This window comes from Ictidomys tridecemlineatus, chromosome 11 (genome assembly GCF_052094955.1).
Source record: "Ictidomys tridecemlineatus isolate mIctTri1 chromosome 11, mIctTri1.hap1, whole genome shotgun sequence".
Classification (NCBI taxonomy): Eukaryota; Metazoa; Chordata; class Mammalia; order Rodentia; family Sciuridae; genus Ictidomys; species Ictidomys tridecemlineatus.
The window spans coordinates 16,685,794-16,701,300 of record NC_135487.1 but is presented as its reverse complement, the minus strand read 5'-3'; the positions used below and the strand labels follow the sequence as shown (position 1 = coordinate 16,701,300).

Sequence of the window (15,507 nt, the reverse complement as noted above, 5' to 3'; positions counted from 1 at the left end):
GGGGGACCCGTGGGTCCTCAGTGTCCGGGCAGGCCATCAGCAAGGACCCATGCAATCCAGGTGGTGCAGGAAACGACTGCAGAATCTGAGACCCCCGAAGCATGCCTGGCTATTGTGGGGAAGGGGTCCAGGGTGGAGATGGCCTCACCGCAAGGGGCAGAAGTGTCCAGGAGTCACCTACCCTGCATTTCCCTAGATGGTCAGCACTTGCTCTTTGCAGAAATCTTGCCAAGTGCCCCTGTGGCCCGAGAGTGGGGTCCAGGGTTGTTCTGCCTCAGGGACCCGGGGGGCAGTGCCTTAGTATTTCTGTCCCCTCAGCCCCCGGCTCCACGGCCCCATCCAGGGAGCCCCTAGTTCCCGGTGGACCCCCGCTCGGCCACTCTTTGGCTTTGAATTCTCCCTTGCATCTGAAGCCATCGGGGCCGTGGGTCCGGCCCCTGCCACCTGCCTGGTGTGACTCTGTTCCGGCTGCTCTTGGGCTGGGAAGGGAGGGGACATTCACAAGTTCACTCAGCCAGCCAGACCAGCCGCCCCAGGAGCACGAGGACTGGCTCACCCTGCCTCGTCCCCCACCTGCCTGCTGGCCTCGAGGGCCGTGGGCAGGACACAGAGGGAACCCGAGGCTCCCGCTGCAGCCCAGCTGGGGGGAAGGGTGCGCTTGGCCCTCGGTCCCTGCCCTCGGGGACTTCCCAGGCCCTTGACTGAGCTCCATAGCCGGGTAGGCACACCGAAGAGGGGAGGGGAGGTCTGACTTGGGGGCCAGGAAGCTCCCTCCATCTTGAGTTGCGTGGCGCCTCAGAGCTTAGCGGAGGCCAGGGCAGAAGAAAGACTCCTACAAGAACTGGCGGCCCTGGAGGAAGCCCCTCACCCCAGACCCATCCAGGTAGTCACTGCAGACAGCACAGGCCGTGCCCTCTGCTGGGAGCCCGGCGAAGTCACCCGCGGGCGCGGAGCTGGAAACCGAGGCCGGCGCGGCGCTGGCGAAATGAGAAGCCAGCCGCCGGGGGACGGAGGGCCACCGAGACGACACGGAAAATGTTGAACCCTGATGCACAGCGATTGTTCAAGGCGCTCAAACCCGCTCAGGAGAGCAGAGGGGAGCCAGAGCGGCCTGTGGGATCCTGGATACCAGCCGCCTCAGTTTCATTCTCACTAATCGCGGAAGACAGAGCAGGAGGGTTTGGAGATCTTCCATCTTGATAGACAGGGTCGCTGCCCCGACGGCCCCTCGGGTGACGTGATGCGGGAGAGTCATCTCGCGCAGAGACCAGCGCCCGCAAGCACGTCTGTCCCCGGCCGGCCCCGGCGCTGCCATTGCTCGCCACTTCTTGGAATCTATTCTAAGGAAATCACTGAGATGCAGACAGAGATTTCTCTACACAGAAGGTCATTTTCGTTTTATTTTAAGTGGTTAAAAAAAAAAAAAAAGGTATTATTCGGTATTATTTTAAAGGTTTTTTGTTCCCCCCTCTCAGGAATTTTGAATGGAGACTTTGGAGCCAAATGTGTGTCTAAAAATAGAACAGGGCTCTGGAAATAACAGTTGTGTCGACAGAATGAAATGTCTGCAGCTCCCAGGTCTGTCCTTCCCCAGCTGGGGCTGCGCCCGCCAGTGAGGCACGGGCAGCGCGTGCCTACCTGAGGGTCAGGGGACAGAGAGGAGGCGCGGCTTCGGGAGCCCGGAGTGTTCCGCAGCCACTGAGGAAGAAGTTTTAAGGACACGAGAAAGTGCTTCTGATGAGATGTCAAATTAAGAGGGGAAAAAACGCTGGGGATGAAAACAGATTTCGGTCCCACTGCCACCATGTGAATATGCAGAGTCCCCACGCAGAGAGGCCTGGCGGAGAAGAGGGTGACGGTGGTGACCTCTAGGTAGTGGAGCCACGGGGAGGGTCTGCTGCTATTTTTTTTTTTATGATTTCTTTGTGCTCAGAATTTTCCACAAAGGTCACAGCTTTCAGAAAACACGTTGAGTGTGAGTGTGAGCGTGTCTCCTTGCCTCCCGCCCACACACTCCAAAATCATGCGGGTCCCTGAACAGAAGAAATGGCACAAGAAAGGCCAGGATACAGGAAGGAGCCAGGGTGACGATGGGGGACGTGACGGCTCGTGCCAGTCTCCTAGGGACCGGGAAAGCCAAACCCAGCAGCTTGACTTTCATCCAGAGCCTCATCTTCTGCCCGGGACTCAAGGGGAGAGACCTGCCCCTTCCCGGGAGTCGGGGGCTTCCGGGGCGGGATCTGCGTGGGAGTCCAGGGTACTGAGTTCAGGTGCCAACCTCCTACCTCTGTCCCCCCAGGAAAGAGTTTCACCCTGACCATCACTGTGTTCACCAACCCCACCCAAGTGGCCACCTACCACCGAGCCATCAAGGTCACCGTGGATGGACCCCGGGAGCCCAGACGTAAGTGTCACTGGGCCCCAGGCCCCGGGAGCAAGGGCCAGTGGGGGAAGGGCAGCAGCAGGGTCAGACAGATGTCCCTGGACCCCTGGGGCACAGGTGGGGCCGGGGTCTCCGGCTCTACACATGCCTCCGACACGTGGATCTGCCGGCAAGTTCCCTGCGGGCACAGCGCCAGGCCGTGGGAGGCCGGGGAGGAGATGGGAGGCTGGGGCTGGACGCCGAACCAGCTGGGTGACCCCTTTGCCCAGGGGTGGACAGCAGGGGGACAAGGAATGGAAAATGAGCGCGGAGGAGGCTTCAGATACGACGTGGGAGCCGGGGTGGTCTGGGGTACAGGTTGGCCAGGTTCTCCCGCACGCCAGCTTCCCCTACCCGTGGCTGAGGGCAGGTAATCCACAGGCAGGGGCCAGGCAGGCAGGGAAAGCCAGGGCCCCTTCCACACTGTCTCTTGAAATCTCAGCATCTGACTCTCAAGTCTCGGAGCCCAGGCACTGTCCCGGGACCCACCCACCCAGATGAGACCAATGCAGCTTTGTTCTGCAGATATGTCCTGAGCATCTGCTGTGTCCAGGGGTCTCGGTCCCCCCGAGTTTATGGTTGACTCCTTCTGCCTGCTGAAGGGCCTGGAGTCGCGGGTAGCTGGGGAAGCCGGAGGGAGGCCAGGGTCTGTGTTTGCCCGCCTCTGAGAGAACTCAGGCTGCTCCTGAGCCCCGTTCCCGAGCTCTGCCCCACCCACGGCCCCTCCCTGGCACACCCAACCTGGGGTGTGGAGCGCTGGCCTGTCCCTCGCCTTCTCGTCAGCGTGGTCCTCTGCAGTTTAGCAAAGCCCTTCCTGCTTCTTATTGCGTGGGATCTCATGACAGCTGAGCTGAAGGGTCGGCTCACTCCAGGAAGAGCAGATGCAGCCCCGAGGAGGTGGGGTGCCAGATCGGGGCTGGTGCCAGGCCTCAGGCTTCCAGGGCAGCTCCCATGGCTGGCTGAGCTGGCCGGGGCCGGAGGGTAAGCTCAGCACCTCTCCCCAGTGCCCAGGAGCTTGGAAGGAGAGTTGCGTGCCAGGGCGGGTCAGGGAGATAAGTCGGCCTGGCCCTGGAGTCGGGGACCTCGCTCCCCTGCGTCTGGGTCCTGAGTCTGGTCAGCAGCGGCCACTTGGGTCAGGCTCAGAGCAGGGCCAGGCCACCCTGGGATGCCTCATGGGTCACCCCCTACAGCCACCCTGAGGCTCCTGCACATGGTCCTCAGCTCCCAGCGGCTCTGGCAGAATTCCCGCCTGCTGGGATCGACGTGGACAGGTCCACGCCCTTGGCCTGGGGCTTCGTGACCCGCCGCCAGTCACGTGTCCTTTTTGGCTTGGTTTTGTCTCCTGTGAACTGGGTCAGTGAGCCCAGCAGTCTCAGGGTAGTGGTCACTGGGAAGCCCATTTGGTCTTCCATGGTGCAGAGAGCAGAGTCCAAGCCAGCCTGCCTGGTTAGTCGAGCCCTGGGCCAGTGACCTCCGGGCCTCGGTTTTCTCGTCTGAAAAATGGGTTCACACGGGCAGCTACCTCATGGTGCTCTTGTGGGAAGACAATGCTCTCACAGGGGGTTGACAGGTATTCCGTTGCCTTAGCCAGGGCTTCCATCTGCTGTGCAACCTAAGGCAAGTCACTGATCTCTCTGGGCCTCCACCCGTGAAGTGGGACGATCCCCCCCCCCACCGCCCCGTAGGCAACATGTGAACAACAAATGGCTCTGTCAGAATCCTCATGAGTCACCAGGTCCCTGGCCTTCTGTTCTTCCCGGTGCCCACCCCCACTGACCCCCTCCTCCACCATCGCTGGATGGTGAGCCTCCCCAGGAGCCATAAGGCGGCTGCCAGGAACCAGGCTCTGCTCAGAGGGGCCGCAGTAGCCCCCACTGGAGGTGGCCACAGTCCTGCTGAAGTCCCCAGGGGCAGGATCAGATGGACAGGAGCCACTGCTGGATTCTGTGCGTGTGCATGCGTGTGCTTGCGTGTGTGTGTGTGTGTGCGCGCACAGCACTTAGGGCCACTCCTAAAAGAAGGAAGCACCCCGTTCTGGGGTCTTGGTTTGGTAGAAACCCCCCTGGGGGGACCTGGCATCCCTCAGATCCCCGTGCAGCCCGCCCCGCCCACTCTCCTCCACGGAGGGTCCTGGATGAGCTAAAGGCCTGGCCCTGTCCCAGGGAGCCCCCAGTTGAGTCCCTGGCCTGCACTCCTCTCCTGGGGCCTCCCCAGCCTGAGATGGCCCCTTCTGGGTGAGTGGCCCAGAGGAGAGAGCACTGAGTTCAAGGGAGACAGAGAGGAGAAAGAAGCAGGCTGAGAGGGCGTCAGAGGCCAGGATTGCTGTGTGACCTGAGGCAGATGGTCTCCCTTTCTGGGCCAGAGCAAAGGCCAGGTTGGCAGTGTTAATGTGACTTGTTCAAACAAGATCTTAGCAGAAGCTCATTCAGGAAATAGCAGGAAGTGGGAGGGGCGGGCTCTCCAGGTCCCCATCCTCGGGCCGGGCTTGCCCCTGGCCCTGGCCCTGGCCCAGCCTGGCCTTCAATCTGGGGCCCTGGACACACCTTCCCACTTCCCTGGCCTCCGCCTCCCCATCTAGAAGAGGAAAGAGGCCAGTTCCAAAGCTGCTGGCCCCCGTGGCTCTGTGTGCTGGGCTCCATGGATGTCCTTCACCATGGTCGGGGGACGGGCCCAGGGAGGCAGAGCCAGCTCCCTTGGTGCCCGGGGCTCGGCTGGGGCCGCCCGGCCCTGCACCCCGTGGTGTGGTGTTCTCCTGCTCTGGGGAGCTGGGAGCTTCCGCGAGCTTCCGGCGCTCGGCCCACAGGAAGTGCCAGCAGCCCTGGGGTTGTCACCAGCCTCCTGTGCCGGGGTCTCCTCTCTGGGCTCTCCCCTGTGAGGCCTGGGCCTTTGTGGGGTGGCGGGCGGGAGCGGGGCTGGTCCTGGGGGCCGGGGAGCAGGAGCTGCCGTCCCTGAGGCCGGGCTGTGGGTTCTGTGGCCGGGTCGTTCCCCTCTGGTGCCCTGCAGAGCGTGCCCGACCTGCAGCCAGGTGGCCGGCTGGGTCTGAGGCTGGCTCGGTGGCTTCCTGCCTGTGTGGCCTTGGTTTCTGAGGTTCCTGGGGCTGGTGTCCCTCCGAGTCGCTGGGGCTGGTGAGAACACAGGTTGCTGAGCTGGGTCCAGGGCGGGCGGGTGGCAGCTGTGGGCCGGGAGCACAGTTTGGGAACGGCTGACCCCCTGCCTGTTCAGAAGGGCTGGCACTAGAAGGGAGGGACCCGCGTTCTAGTCCTCCCAGAAGCTGCGGGTCGAGGTACTCAGGATCTGCACCAGGACCCTCCTCTTCCCCAAGTCGTACCTGGAATGAGTCCAACAGATGCTTCCCTGGGCACCCACACCAGACCACCCATGCCACGCACGTCAGGTGCCATTCCATGTGCTGGGGACACTACTGGGAACCCAGGCTGATGGCCTCCCACCTCCTGGGACTTGCGCTCCAGAGGGGAGAGGTGGAAAACAGTTTTGCTGTCACCATGGCACCTAATTTTTTCCCCTCTTCCTCCCCCGCTCTGGGCACCCTGGCCTCCTGCCTGGCACACTCCTGCCTCAGGGACTTTGCACTGCTGCTGCTCCCTAGATACCCCCAGAGTGACGCCCAGCCCCCACCTCCCCACCCTGAAGGCTCTGCTCAACCTTCTCAGCAACTGCCCCATCTTAGATGCCACACACCCAGCCGTCCTCACCTGCCCGGGTCCTGCCCAGCCTTAATTGTACCGCGGACACTCATCACCCTCCACTGTGCCCTGCAGCTCACTGATCTGTGTCATGTTATTTTCCATGCCACCCTGGGTGATGCTCACGGTGGAGGAGGGGCGCTTTTCTCTGTCCTGCCGGGCACTGGCTGAGACCCCCGGGTGCGGACAGGAGCACTTCAGGTGCTCAGTAAATATTTGGTGAATAAATGAACCAAAACTTGTAAATACTTCATTTAATTCCAGGTAACGAGAGAAAGCAAAGCCGGGGCCAGCTGCCCAGCGTGGGCCGGGCAGAGGGGCGGGCGGGGTCCTCGGGAGGGCCGTGTGGATGCAGGGGGTGCGGGGGGCTCAGCAGGGGCAGGAGCAGTGACTGAGCCTGCAGCCAGGCCTTGGCAAAGGCTCTAGTGGCCACAGCCTCATCCTGGACTCTGGGTGTGGGGACCGGGGGAGAGAGGCCTGGGCTGGGAGAGGCCAGTGCCCCCCCCCCCGGGACCCCAGGAACCAAGGCCACCAAAGCCCAGGCGCTGGGGCAGGCCCAGGGGAGCCAGGGCGCCGGCCCCGCAGGAGGGAAGGGGTTAACCTCAGACCTCCCGGCTTCCCCTAATCAAGCCCAGGCCACTGGAAGCCCCATGGCGGCCCTGGGAGGGCGCCACCGCCTCCCTGCCCGCTGGCCCCCCGCCAGCCCGTTTCCCTGCCCAGCCGCCGCCGCTTTCATCTGCTCACAGGGGGCCGATTCACGGCAGACCACCCGGGGCAGCGCCGCTCCACTCCGCGGCCAGAGGGTCCGGTGTAAATCTCCTGACAGGCCACAGCCCCGCCGCAGACAGTGGCCGCTGTGTCTGGGTCCCAGCGACGAGGCTGCGAGTGGCCTCGGGTGGGCACAGGCCTGGCGACTGCGGCTCCCTCCGTCTTCAGCAGACGACACTGTCCCCTGGACCCCGGGGCCCTGCTCAACCCTGTTTCCCCTGCTTCCTGCGCCCTCCCACCCGGCTGAGCCTGGGGAAGCCAAGCCTCTGCTCCGGCCCAGCGCCGTGGAGCGCGCCGTGGTTCCAGGTTGAATGTCACTGTGTGGCCTTAACCTTGTCCTCCACTTCCCTGTCCTTAAGAGGGGGTGACGGTGACCACCTCTCAAGGGCTGTGGCCGCGGAGGTATCGTGTGTGACGCCGCAGTGGACACTGCCTGACTTGTCCTGAGACGAGTGGGCTTGTGCCTCCCTGGCAGGGGTGTGTGCTGGGCTGCACGGAGGCAGGGGGCTGGCCTTGATGGACACCCAGTAGGGAGTGGGACCCCGTGCTGGCCTGACTGGTGGTGATGAGCAGTGTCCTGGGGACAGGGTCAGGAGACCCCATGTGACCCTTGGTGACTCACCCAGCCTGCAGGGCCCCAGTGTTCTTCCCCACCAGACCTGTGACCTTGGCCACCCCACCGTCCAGCTGTGTCCTAGCGGAGCTGCTGGCTTGGAGAAGGTGCCCTTGTCAGAACTGGGGCCACAGAGGCCTCTCTTGAAGCCAGTGCCTGGCTCACTGTCCCCTGCTGAACCCATCGTCCCCCTCAGGGATCCGTTTGCGTGATCCCACTTCACAGATGAGGCAGCCAAGGCCCAGAGCGGGAGGTGCCTTGCCCAGGACGACGAGCAGGTTGCCATGGGCCCTGGGGAGGCCCCTGGACACTACTCCAGGCCATGTTGGGGAAGCCCAGCTGCTGGCCACTGATGGCAGCCCACCCGGGCCCCTTGGGCGGGGGCTTCTCCCCAGCGTCTCTGTCTTCCCCAGGAATTCGACTTCTAAACAGCTCTGCACCCAGGCTCCTCCTCTGTCGGCTGGAGACAGTGAGCCCCAGTCGCCAGGCCTTTGCCCACCCGAGGCCACTCGAAGCCCCAGTGCGCTGCTCCCCCACAGCCGGGGTCCGACCGTGGATGTCGGAACTGAGGCCTGGAGTGGGGAGACTTGGCGGGCTGCAGCAGGGCGTGACCGTGCACCTGCCCCTACATCCCGGGCCTCAGAGCAGGGCCTAGTCCTGGGGGTCCCCCTGAGAGACCCCAGCGTGCCCTGCCCAGGCCCGTCCTCCTGCATCTGCAGAAGCAGCCCATGCCCTGGCCTGGGCTGGGGCCGACATCCCTGATCAAGCCCCAGGCTCCAGGGAGACCAGGTGGGCAGGTGGCTCTGTGTGACCCTGAGTGCAGGACTGGCCGTCGGGGACGGGTGGCAGAGCTGGGCTGCTCATCCGCTGTGGGGACAAGCACTCGGGGCACAGCGGCCGCAGTTGGTGGGGTTCCCACTCCTCCAGCTCCCACACCAGGGCCGTCGCGGGCTCCGTGGCGGGAGGAAGGGCGCTTCCTGGAGGGAGGGCTCTTGGGTCTGGTCCTGACGGTCAAGAGGGCCTTGCTGTTCTGAGCTGAGGCTCTGGAGTGTGGGGTGGAGAACATTCTAGAAGCTGGCCACAGCAGCAGCAGGAGAGGGGCCTAGGAGGCAGCCCCGCCCTCTTCCCGGGTGCCTGTGGGCAGCTGACCAGGGGCTGCTGCTTGTAGACCTGAGTCGGGGTAGCCAGAGGGGGCTCGGCGAGCGGCTGTGCAGGGGGACTGAGGCACCAGCGCGGTCCCAGGTGACCCCGGCCAGGGCCAGCCCCAGCCCCTGCCCGGCTCCCGGCTCCGGCTCCCACCGTGGGAACCGCGATGAAAGAAGCCCTTTCTGCCGCCCCGTCCTCTCCTCGGGCTCAGGCACTTCCGTTCCCTTGGCTCCCAGTGCCGGGGCCCCAGCCCCATGGCTCCCAGACTCTCTGGCGCCCTGGCCACGTGAGGCCGCCTGCTGCCCCCTGCCCCTCCCCGGCAGTGCCGCCCAGCACCGGGAAGCAGGTCCCGCAGGCTGGGGAAGGTCCTCCCCCAGGAAGTCCGTCCTCTGCGAAGGCAGGACCGCCACAGAGAGCCCCACTGTGGGGCCAGGTCACCGGCTCCCAGCTGGGACCAGCCACTGGGTACTGGTCCTGCCTCCTCGCCCTGCATTCCAGACACAGGCAGCACCTGGCCTGGGCCTGCTGTCTCCATCCTACCTACCCCCTCGGTACACCAGCAGGGGCCGAAGGGACACTTGTGAGGGCAGGGACCCAGGGGAGTGGACGGTGGCCAAGCCTTGAGGCCAGCACCTCGGCCTGGGAGGGCAGCACGGTGAGGCCTCTGCAGCTTGGGGTGGGCATGCGACTCGAGCAGGCTGCAGGCAGCAGGGCCGGGCCTCAAACCCGGGCTGCTGTGTACCCTGCCCTCCTTCCGCCAGCCACAGGGTACCTGTAAGCACTCTGTACGTGGTGTGACTCAGAAAATGGGGACTTTATTCCCCAGTGACAACAGTGACACGGCCTGAGGTTTTGCAGCAGCTTTGGTGTAGCCTCATTGGCTCACTTCAGGCTTGTGGTTGACTGAGACACCCAGATCCTTCGCACCCAGCTGCTGTCAGGTCAGTTTGCGGTCTCCACATCCATCCGGCTGCCTTCCTGCCTGTTGAGATTATTCTAAATTCATTTGTCCCCCGCCTCATCCGTGCCTCCCTGCCATGTCCAGTGGCTTCTTCTTGGAGCCATGGCATCTTCTTGGAGCCCTGTCAGGGCTTGGCTGACAGTGGCCACCAGCCAGGTGCCTCCCGCGGCTCCCTCTCCACCTGCCCCACTCCCCACCCGTCCCTCTCGCCCCGTTGCGTGACTCACCCAGCACCCTGCCCAGGTGCAGCCCCAGCCCTGCTTTCCCAACTTCCTTGTGCAGAGGGGACAGCTGGGGAGAGGGTCTGGCCAGAAGCCAGATGGTCCTATTCCTGCCACCAGGTGTCCCTTCTGGAAAGGGGCCTTGTCACAGGACACAGGGTTCCCTGGGTCTCAGTGGCCTGCTGAGCCCCCAGGGCCCCTAGGACTCGCAGATGCCCATTGGAACTTGTGGCAGGGCTGTGGAGGGAGGTCGGGGTCTTCAGGGACCAGGACCCTGTATCCCCATCTTAAAAACCAGCAGTGAGGCCTCTCCTGGGCTCCCGGCTCTGCCCTCGCTTCCCGGCAGTGGTGGGTGGCTGTTTCCCACTCCCAGCCCCGGCAAGGACAGCAGGGGACTGTCATACCCCCCCCCCACTTCTCTGAAAACTTCCACGTCACTCCAGGACTCGGGCAAACTTCTTCTGTCTTTCCCCTCCTCCCCACTTTTATTTTATTTCAAATATTTTTTTAGTTGTAGATGGACACGATACCTTTAGTTTATTTTTTTATTGTGGTGCCGAGGATGGAACCCAGTGCCTCACACATGCCGGACGACTGCACTACCACTGAGCCACCACCCCAGCCCCCCTTCTCCCCCACTTTTTTAAAGGGGCCCAGGTCCAACAGATCCCACCAACTTCTTGCTCTGTGACCTCTGGCAAGCCTGTGTGCCTCTCTGATCCACAGTGCTCTGATCTGTAAGAGAGGGCCTGGTCACCTTCATCAGGGAGGTGACGGGCACCTCCAGCAGATGTGACACAGAGCGAGGGACAGCAGTCCTCACACACTTATTGAGGCTAAAGTCCTAGGGAGTCGGGCCTTTCAGCCCCGTTTCACAGGTAAGGAAACTGAGCTTGTCCTCCCAGACATGCCACTCAAAAAGGAAGGGACAATATGATATATCCAGGGTGACACCATTCTAGAAAATTCCATGAGAGTCTTCCTGTATTCCATGCACATAAAACAAAAGCAAAGACTGGGTAGAAAGCCTTCTACAGTGGGGGCTTCTGGAGGGGTCCTGGGATGGGTCAAAACGCCTCATCTGCAGTGTTTTGACTTTTGGAAACTTGATTTGTTGCTTGCGAAATGTAAACTGAGTGACTGAAAAAGTGTGTGTGTGACGGGGAAGGTCCCCGCAGGCTTGATATCATTCAAAAAGAGCTCTTTTGGCCTTCAGCAGGCTGCAAGAGGGCAGGGGCATGGCCACCTTGACCCTGCCAGCTCCTGGGGCCCAGGAGGTGAGGCGGGGTTCTTCCTTGTGGCCCAGAACAGGGGGCTGGGAAGCGCCTGCAGTTTTCTCCAAGTGTGACGCCCCAGGCCAGGTGGGCTGGTCCCCTGACCCCAGCTTCCAGGAGCCCAGCCCAGCCCCTCCCTCAGGTGCGCCAGCCCTGCCCGGTGTCCTGGTGGCTTTGCGTTCTGCCAGAGGCTGAAGAGACGAGGGGGTCCCCGTGCCTTGGGGCTGGAGCAGGGCCTCTTGTTCTGTCGGAGGTGGGCACTGCTGACCTCTCTCCCTGCCACCCTTGGGAACAGAGGCCTCCCATGCCTGGTGCCTCCGTGTCCCCCTCTGCCTCACAGCAGGTGGGGAGCATTAGGCCACAGACTTTGATGTGAACCCTGAGTTTGGATCTTGGGTTCACAGCTTCACTGACCCCATTCAAGAAAGCCTCCCCGATTTGTGCAGTTAGCAGCCAGCTCCTGGCAGCCCCGGTGGCTTGGAACCACCATGCTCTATTCAGAGAGTCTTCTGAAAACCTCAGAGGAGTCTGGTGGTGACCTCAGGGTTCTCCCTGCAGACCTGAGGTTAGAACTCAGGAAGAACTTCCCAGGAGAGCGAGGCATTTCTGGGTTGCCTGGGACTCCAGGGAGCCAGTGGCTGATGGCTTCTGATGCTCCCCAGGGCACCGGCAGAAGATAGAAGACCAGACCAAGGCGTTCCCTGACCGCTTCGGGGACCTGGAGCGGCTGCGCATGCGGGTGACGCCGAGCACACCCAGCCCCCGAGGCTCACTCACCACCACAACCCACTTCGGCAGCCAAGGCCAGACCCCCATCCAAGGTAGGAACCGGGGCGTGGCCCGCCTGCCCAGCCGGGCCCTTCGGAGAAGCTCTGGCTGCTCTTGGTTCATGGAGGAGGCGCTGGGCCGCACGCTCCTGCGGGTGCTTCCCTGGGGCCCCCTGCCCCACCCAGCACCCACCTCCTGACTTGGCAAACCACGTCCCCGGGATCAGCGTGAGCGGACACAGCCCAGGATATGGGGTTAATTCCAGAGGACCTGTGAAAACTGGGGTGATGTGTCCCCTCTGTGCCCCAGGACTCTCCCCTGGCCTCAGCCTCCCATCTGAAAGTCAGGTGGGGGGGCTCCCAGGGCTGGGGGGTGTTCAGGCCACAGGACTCGACTGCACTCAGACTGTGACGAGTCGACAGCCCCCGAGAGACGTGCGGCACTGTCTGGGAAAGGCCTCCCCGCTGCCCAGAGACTCCCCCAAACAGGGGCACTGAGGACTGGGGCTCTGTCCCCATTGCCCAGTTGGGGACAGCAGGCAGGTAGCAGCCGGACTGTAGGTAGGTCTTCCAGAGTGTATAGGTGCCCGCAGGCAGTGGACAGGGCCTGTCCTGGCCTGCAGGACTCAGCCAGCATGTCTGCTGGGGGCTGTTGTGGGCTGGGCACTTTTGCCGCCTGGCAGTGGCCAGGCAGGGGCAGGACTCTGGCTCGGGGGCGGGCTGCCACAGCACTCTGGCCTTCTCTCCCAGTTAGCAGAGCTGCAGGAGGCCCATTTGGCAGATGAGTGAATTGAGGCTGAGGAGGTTAAGAGTCACCCAGGTCACACGGCCCACTAATGACCAGGTCTAGTCTCCACGGTGCTGCCCCCAGGAGGGTCTGTGCTTCAGGAGGCCTGGAGAAGGGGACTGCAGCAGGACTGCAGACTGGCTCCCACCTGCCTCCCCCTCCTCCTCCCCCTCCAGCTGACCAGAGGCCTGGCCCAGCCCTTCCTCTGTGCTCCAGGCCTGACGCAGCAGCTGGGGGCTGGATGCGGCCCCTCTAGCCTGGGCTCAGTCCCCTCCACCCAGCTTTCAGCCCAAGCCCTGGGGAGCACAGGAGCGGATCTGGCCCCCAGATCGGCTGCTAGGGACCCGCACACCCTGCTCGCATCCCCCTGAGCCAGCGCCTTTGACGTGACAGCAGCCCCAACCCAGCTGACCTCACCTTCCTCGGGCAGAGCCTGGCTAACGTGTTGGGGACCGAATCTGCCCTGCCACAGCTGGAGGGGCATTGTCTGGGAATTGGTGCCCGTGGGTCCCTAAGCAGACCTGCCCATCCTCCACGCAGGCCCAAGGGGTCTGGCCTGCCCCGCCGCAGGCACAGCCCCTGCCTCTCCTCAGGTCGGGGGAGAGGAGGTCAGCAGACTGTGCGGGGCAAGTGGCTGGCCCGTCCTCCTCCTCCTGCCACATCCTGAAATAGGGCCTGGCCCCTCATGAGCCACCCACAACACTGGGCCGTAAAGTCCCCCTCTTCAGGTTTGTCCACTTTGGGGTGAGAGAAAGAGCCCTTGACCAGGACCAGCAGAGGGGCAGGACCGGTGCAGTCAGGTGGGCCTGGCTACGAGCTTGGCTCTGCCTGTCACTGGCTCTGTGTTCTTAAGCAAGTCACCAAACCTCTCTGAGCCTCAGTTTTCTCATCTATAAAGTGGAAAGAAGGATGCTGGCAGCCCGGGCATGAGGACTGCCCCTCATGGGCCCTCCCTTGGGGTGGGAGCAGCCCTTCCCTTCAGGCACCCTGGGTGCCCTCAGGACACCCACCACTTCCCTGGTGCCGGTTACTAGCTCTGACCCCCTGGCCTTGGTCACGGGGAGCAGTGCTGAGCCCGGCCCCCCAGCCACAGCCACCCACAATGGGGGCTTCTCACCACTCAAAGGGCCCATTCAGCCTCCACGCAGCAGCTGAGGCAATTTGGAGAAAAAAATAAACATTTCCTCCCACTGTTGGGATTGGCTGTTGGACAGTGGCCGCCAGCTCGGGTTTCCCGGGGCGGTAAGGCTGGGGGTGGCACAGGAGACTCGAGGAAGCTGCTGGGGGGTCCAAGGCGTGCCCAGGGCAGGTACCCCCCACCCCTCGAGGAGGGAGGCAGGGCGGATAGTGCAGGTCCAGGCAGGCCGAGCTTGTCGTCCCGTGCATGTGGACTCTGATGCCACACTCCAGGCCCAGGCCATCCGCTGCAGGACCTCGTGTTCCCAGAGCCCCAGACCTGCTGTCCCTTACTGGGTTCCATGTGGGGTTCCTTTGCCCTGAGGATGGGAACCACCTCCACCCTGTTCAGCAAGGAGGCGCCCACCTCATGCTCTCTGGAGGGCCTGCTCCCCTGGGGTCCTAGATGCAAGCTGCCACCAGGCACCTCTGACCTCCCAGGCTCCAAGGCAGAGTGACCAGCCAGTGACCACTGGGGAGGGTGTCGGACATTCCAGAAGGTTCCAGCTGCCCAGAGGCACTGCCGAGGGATGTGTACCCAACTGCCTGAGCAGACCCCAAAGCCCCAGAAGGGACAAGTCTCACCTGAGGAAGCAGGAGGCCTGAGCGCTCTGTCCCCAGCCAGGCCTCAGTCCTGGTCAGCAGTGCCCACCAGCTCTGGCCCCAGCCCCACTGGGACAGGGGACAGAGCTTGGTTTCCTAGGCCCTCTCCTCCTGGCTCTTTGCCGTGGTGGGTGAGACAGAGTGCTGGGCGCCAAATGGGCTTGGCTCCTGGACACTCCCAGGCTCCCCCACCCCCGCTGCTGCTGGAGTGCAGGAAGGGTCTGGGTCAGGCCCTTCTCTTCAGGGTCCTGCAAGGCCCATTCTCCTGGGGGCCAGCAAGAGATGTCAGAGCAATGGCAGCAGCGCAGAGCCCCACAGGAACTACCCTGTGCCCAGCTCTGTTCTAAGGGCTCTGTCAACTGAAACCTTACAAAAGGCTGTGGTCCCCAGGAAACGGGTACAGAAGGCTAAGTGACTCGTCCAGGGACACACAGCTGGATGTCTGTCCAGTTCTGGAGGCCACATGGTTAGCCTCAGCTCTGCTGCCTTGATCAGGAGAAGGCGGACGTTGGGGCTCCACCCCAGAATCCCTGGGGTTTTACGCTAGAACCAATGTACTGTGGGGTCCTCGTGCCTCGCCCTCTCTGGGCCTCCATTTTTCCACCAGTTGGGTTAGATCCAGTCCCAGAGTCCATTTGAATGTGAGGCTCCACAGCCTGTGACCACAAAAGTAGGGTAGAGGCTGGGACGCCCTTGTCTTCCAGCCCACTGAGGAGCCACACTCCCAGGGAGCCGGCACAGGGCCAGGCTGGACACCGCCCAGTGGGGGCCTGGACCCCAAGGTCCCTCTAACTGGCCTTTCCTTTGCTGTCGAGGCAGGTGTGGGTAGCTGCTGGTCATTGTGTGGCCATGGTCAGCCAGCCTGCAGGAGAGGGGCACAGAGCTGCAGGTAGAACCTGCAGGGCGCCAGCTCCATCCCGAATGTGAGCTGAGGCCCGCAGCCTGGACGCAGAGCCCAGTGTGCACCTGGGCACTCACACTACCCCAGGCTGCCGGGGTCAGGGGCCTCCAGGCAGGTCCAGTCCCTTCTGTGTCTCTCTCTCTGTCTCAGTCACCCTATTCTCA

At 63.1% G+C, this 15,507-nt stretch overlaps 1 protein-coding gene across 1 annotated transcript in view; it reads left to right on the top strand.

Annotated features, from left to right (window-relative positions):
- Nucleotides 1–15,507, top strand: part of Runx3 (RUNX family transcription factor 3) — a 49,434-nt gene that overhangs the window by 31,068 nt on the left and 2,859 nt on the right. Inside the window, exons 4-5 of the mRNA XM_078025616.1 lie at nt 2,300–2,404; nt 11,772–11,930. Of these exons, the coding sequence (XP_077881742.1) occupies nt 2,300–2,404; nt 11,772–11,930 (264 nt within the window). The remainder of the gene's footprint in view (nt 1–2,299; nt 2,405–11,771; nt 11,931–15,507) is intronic.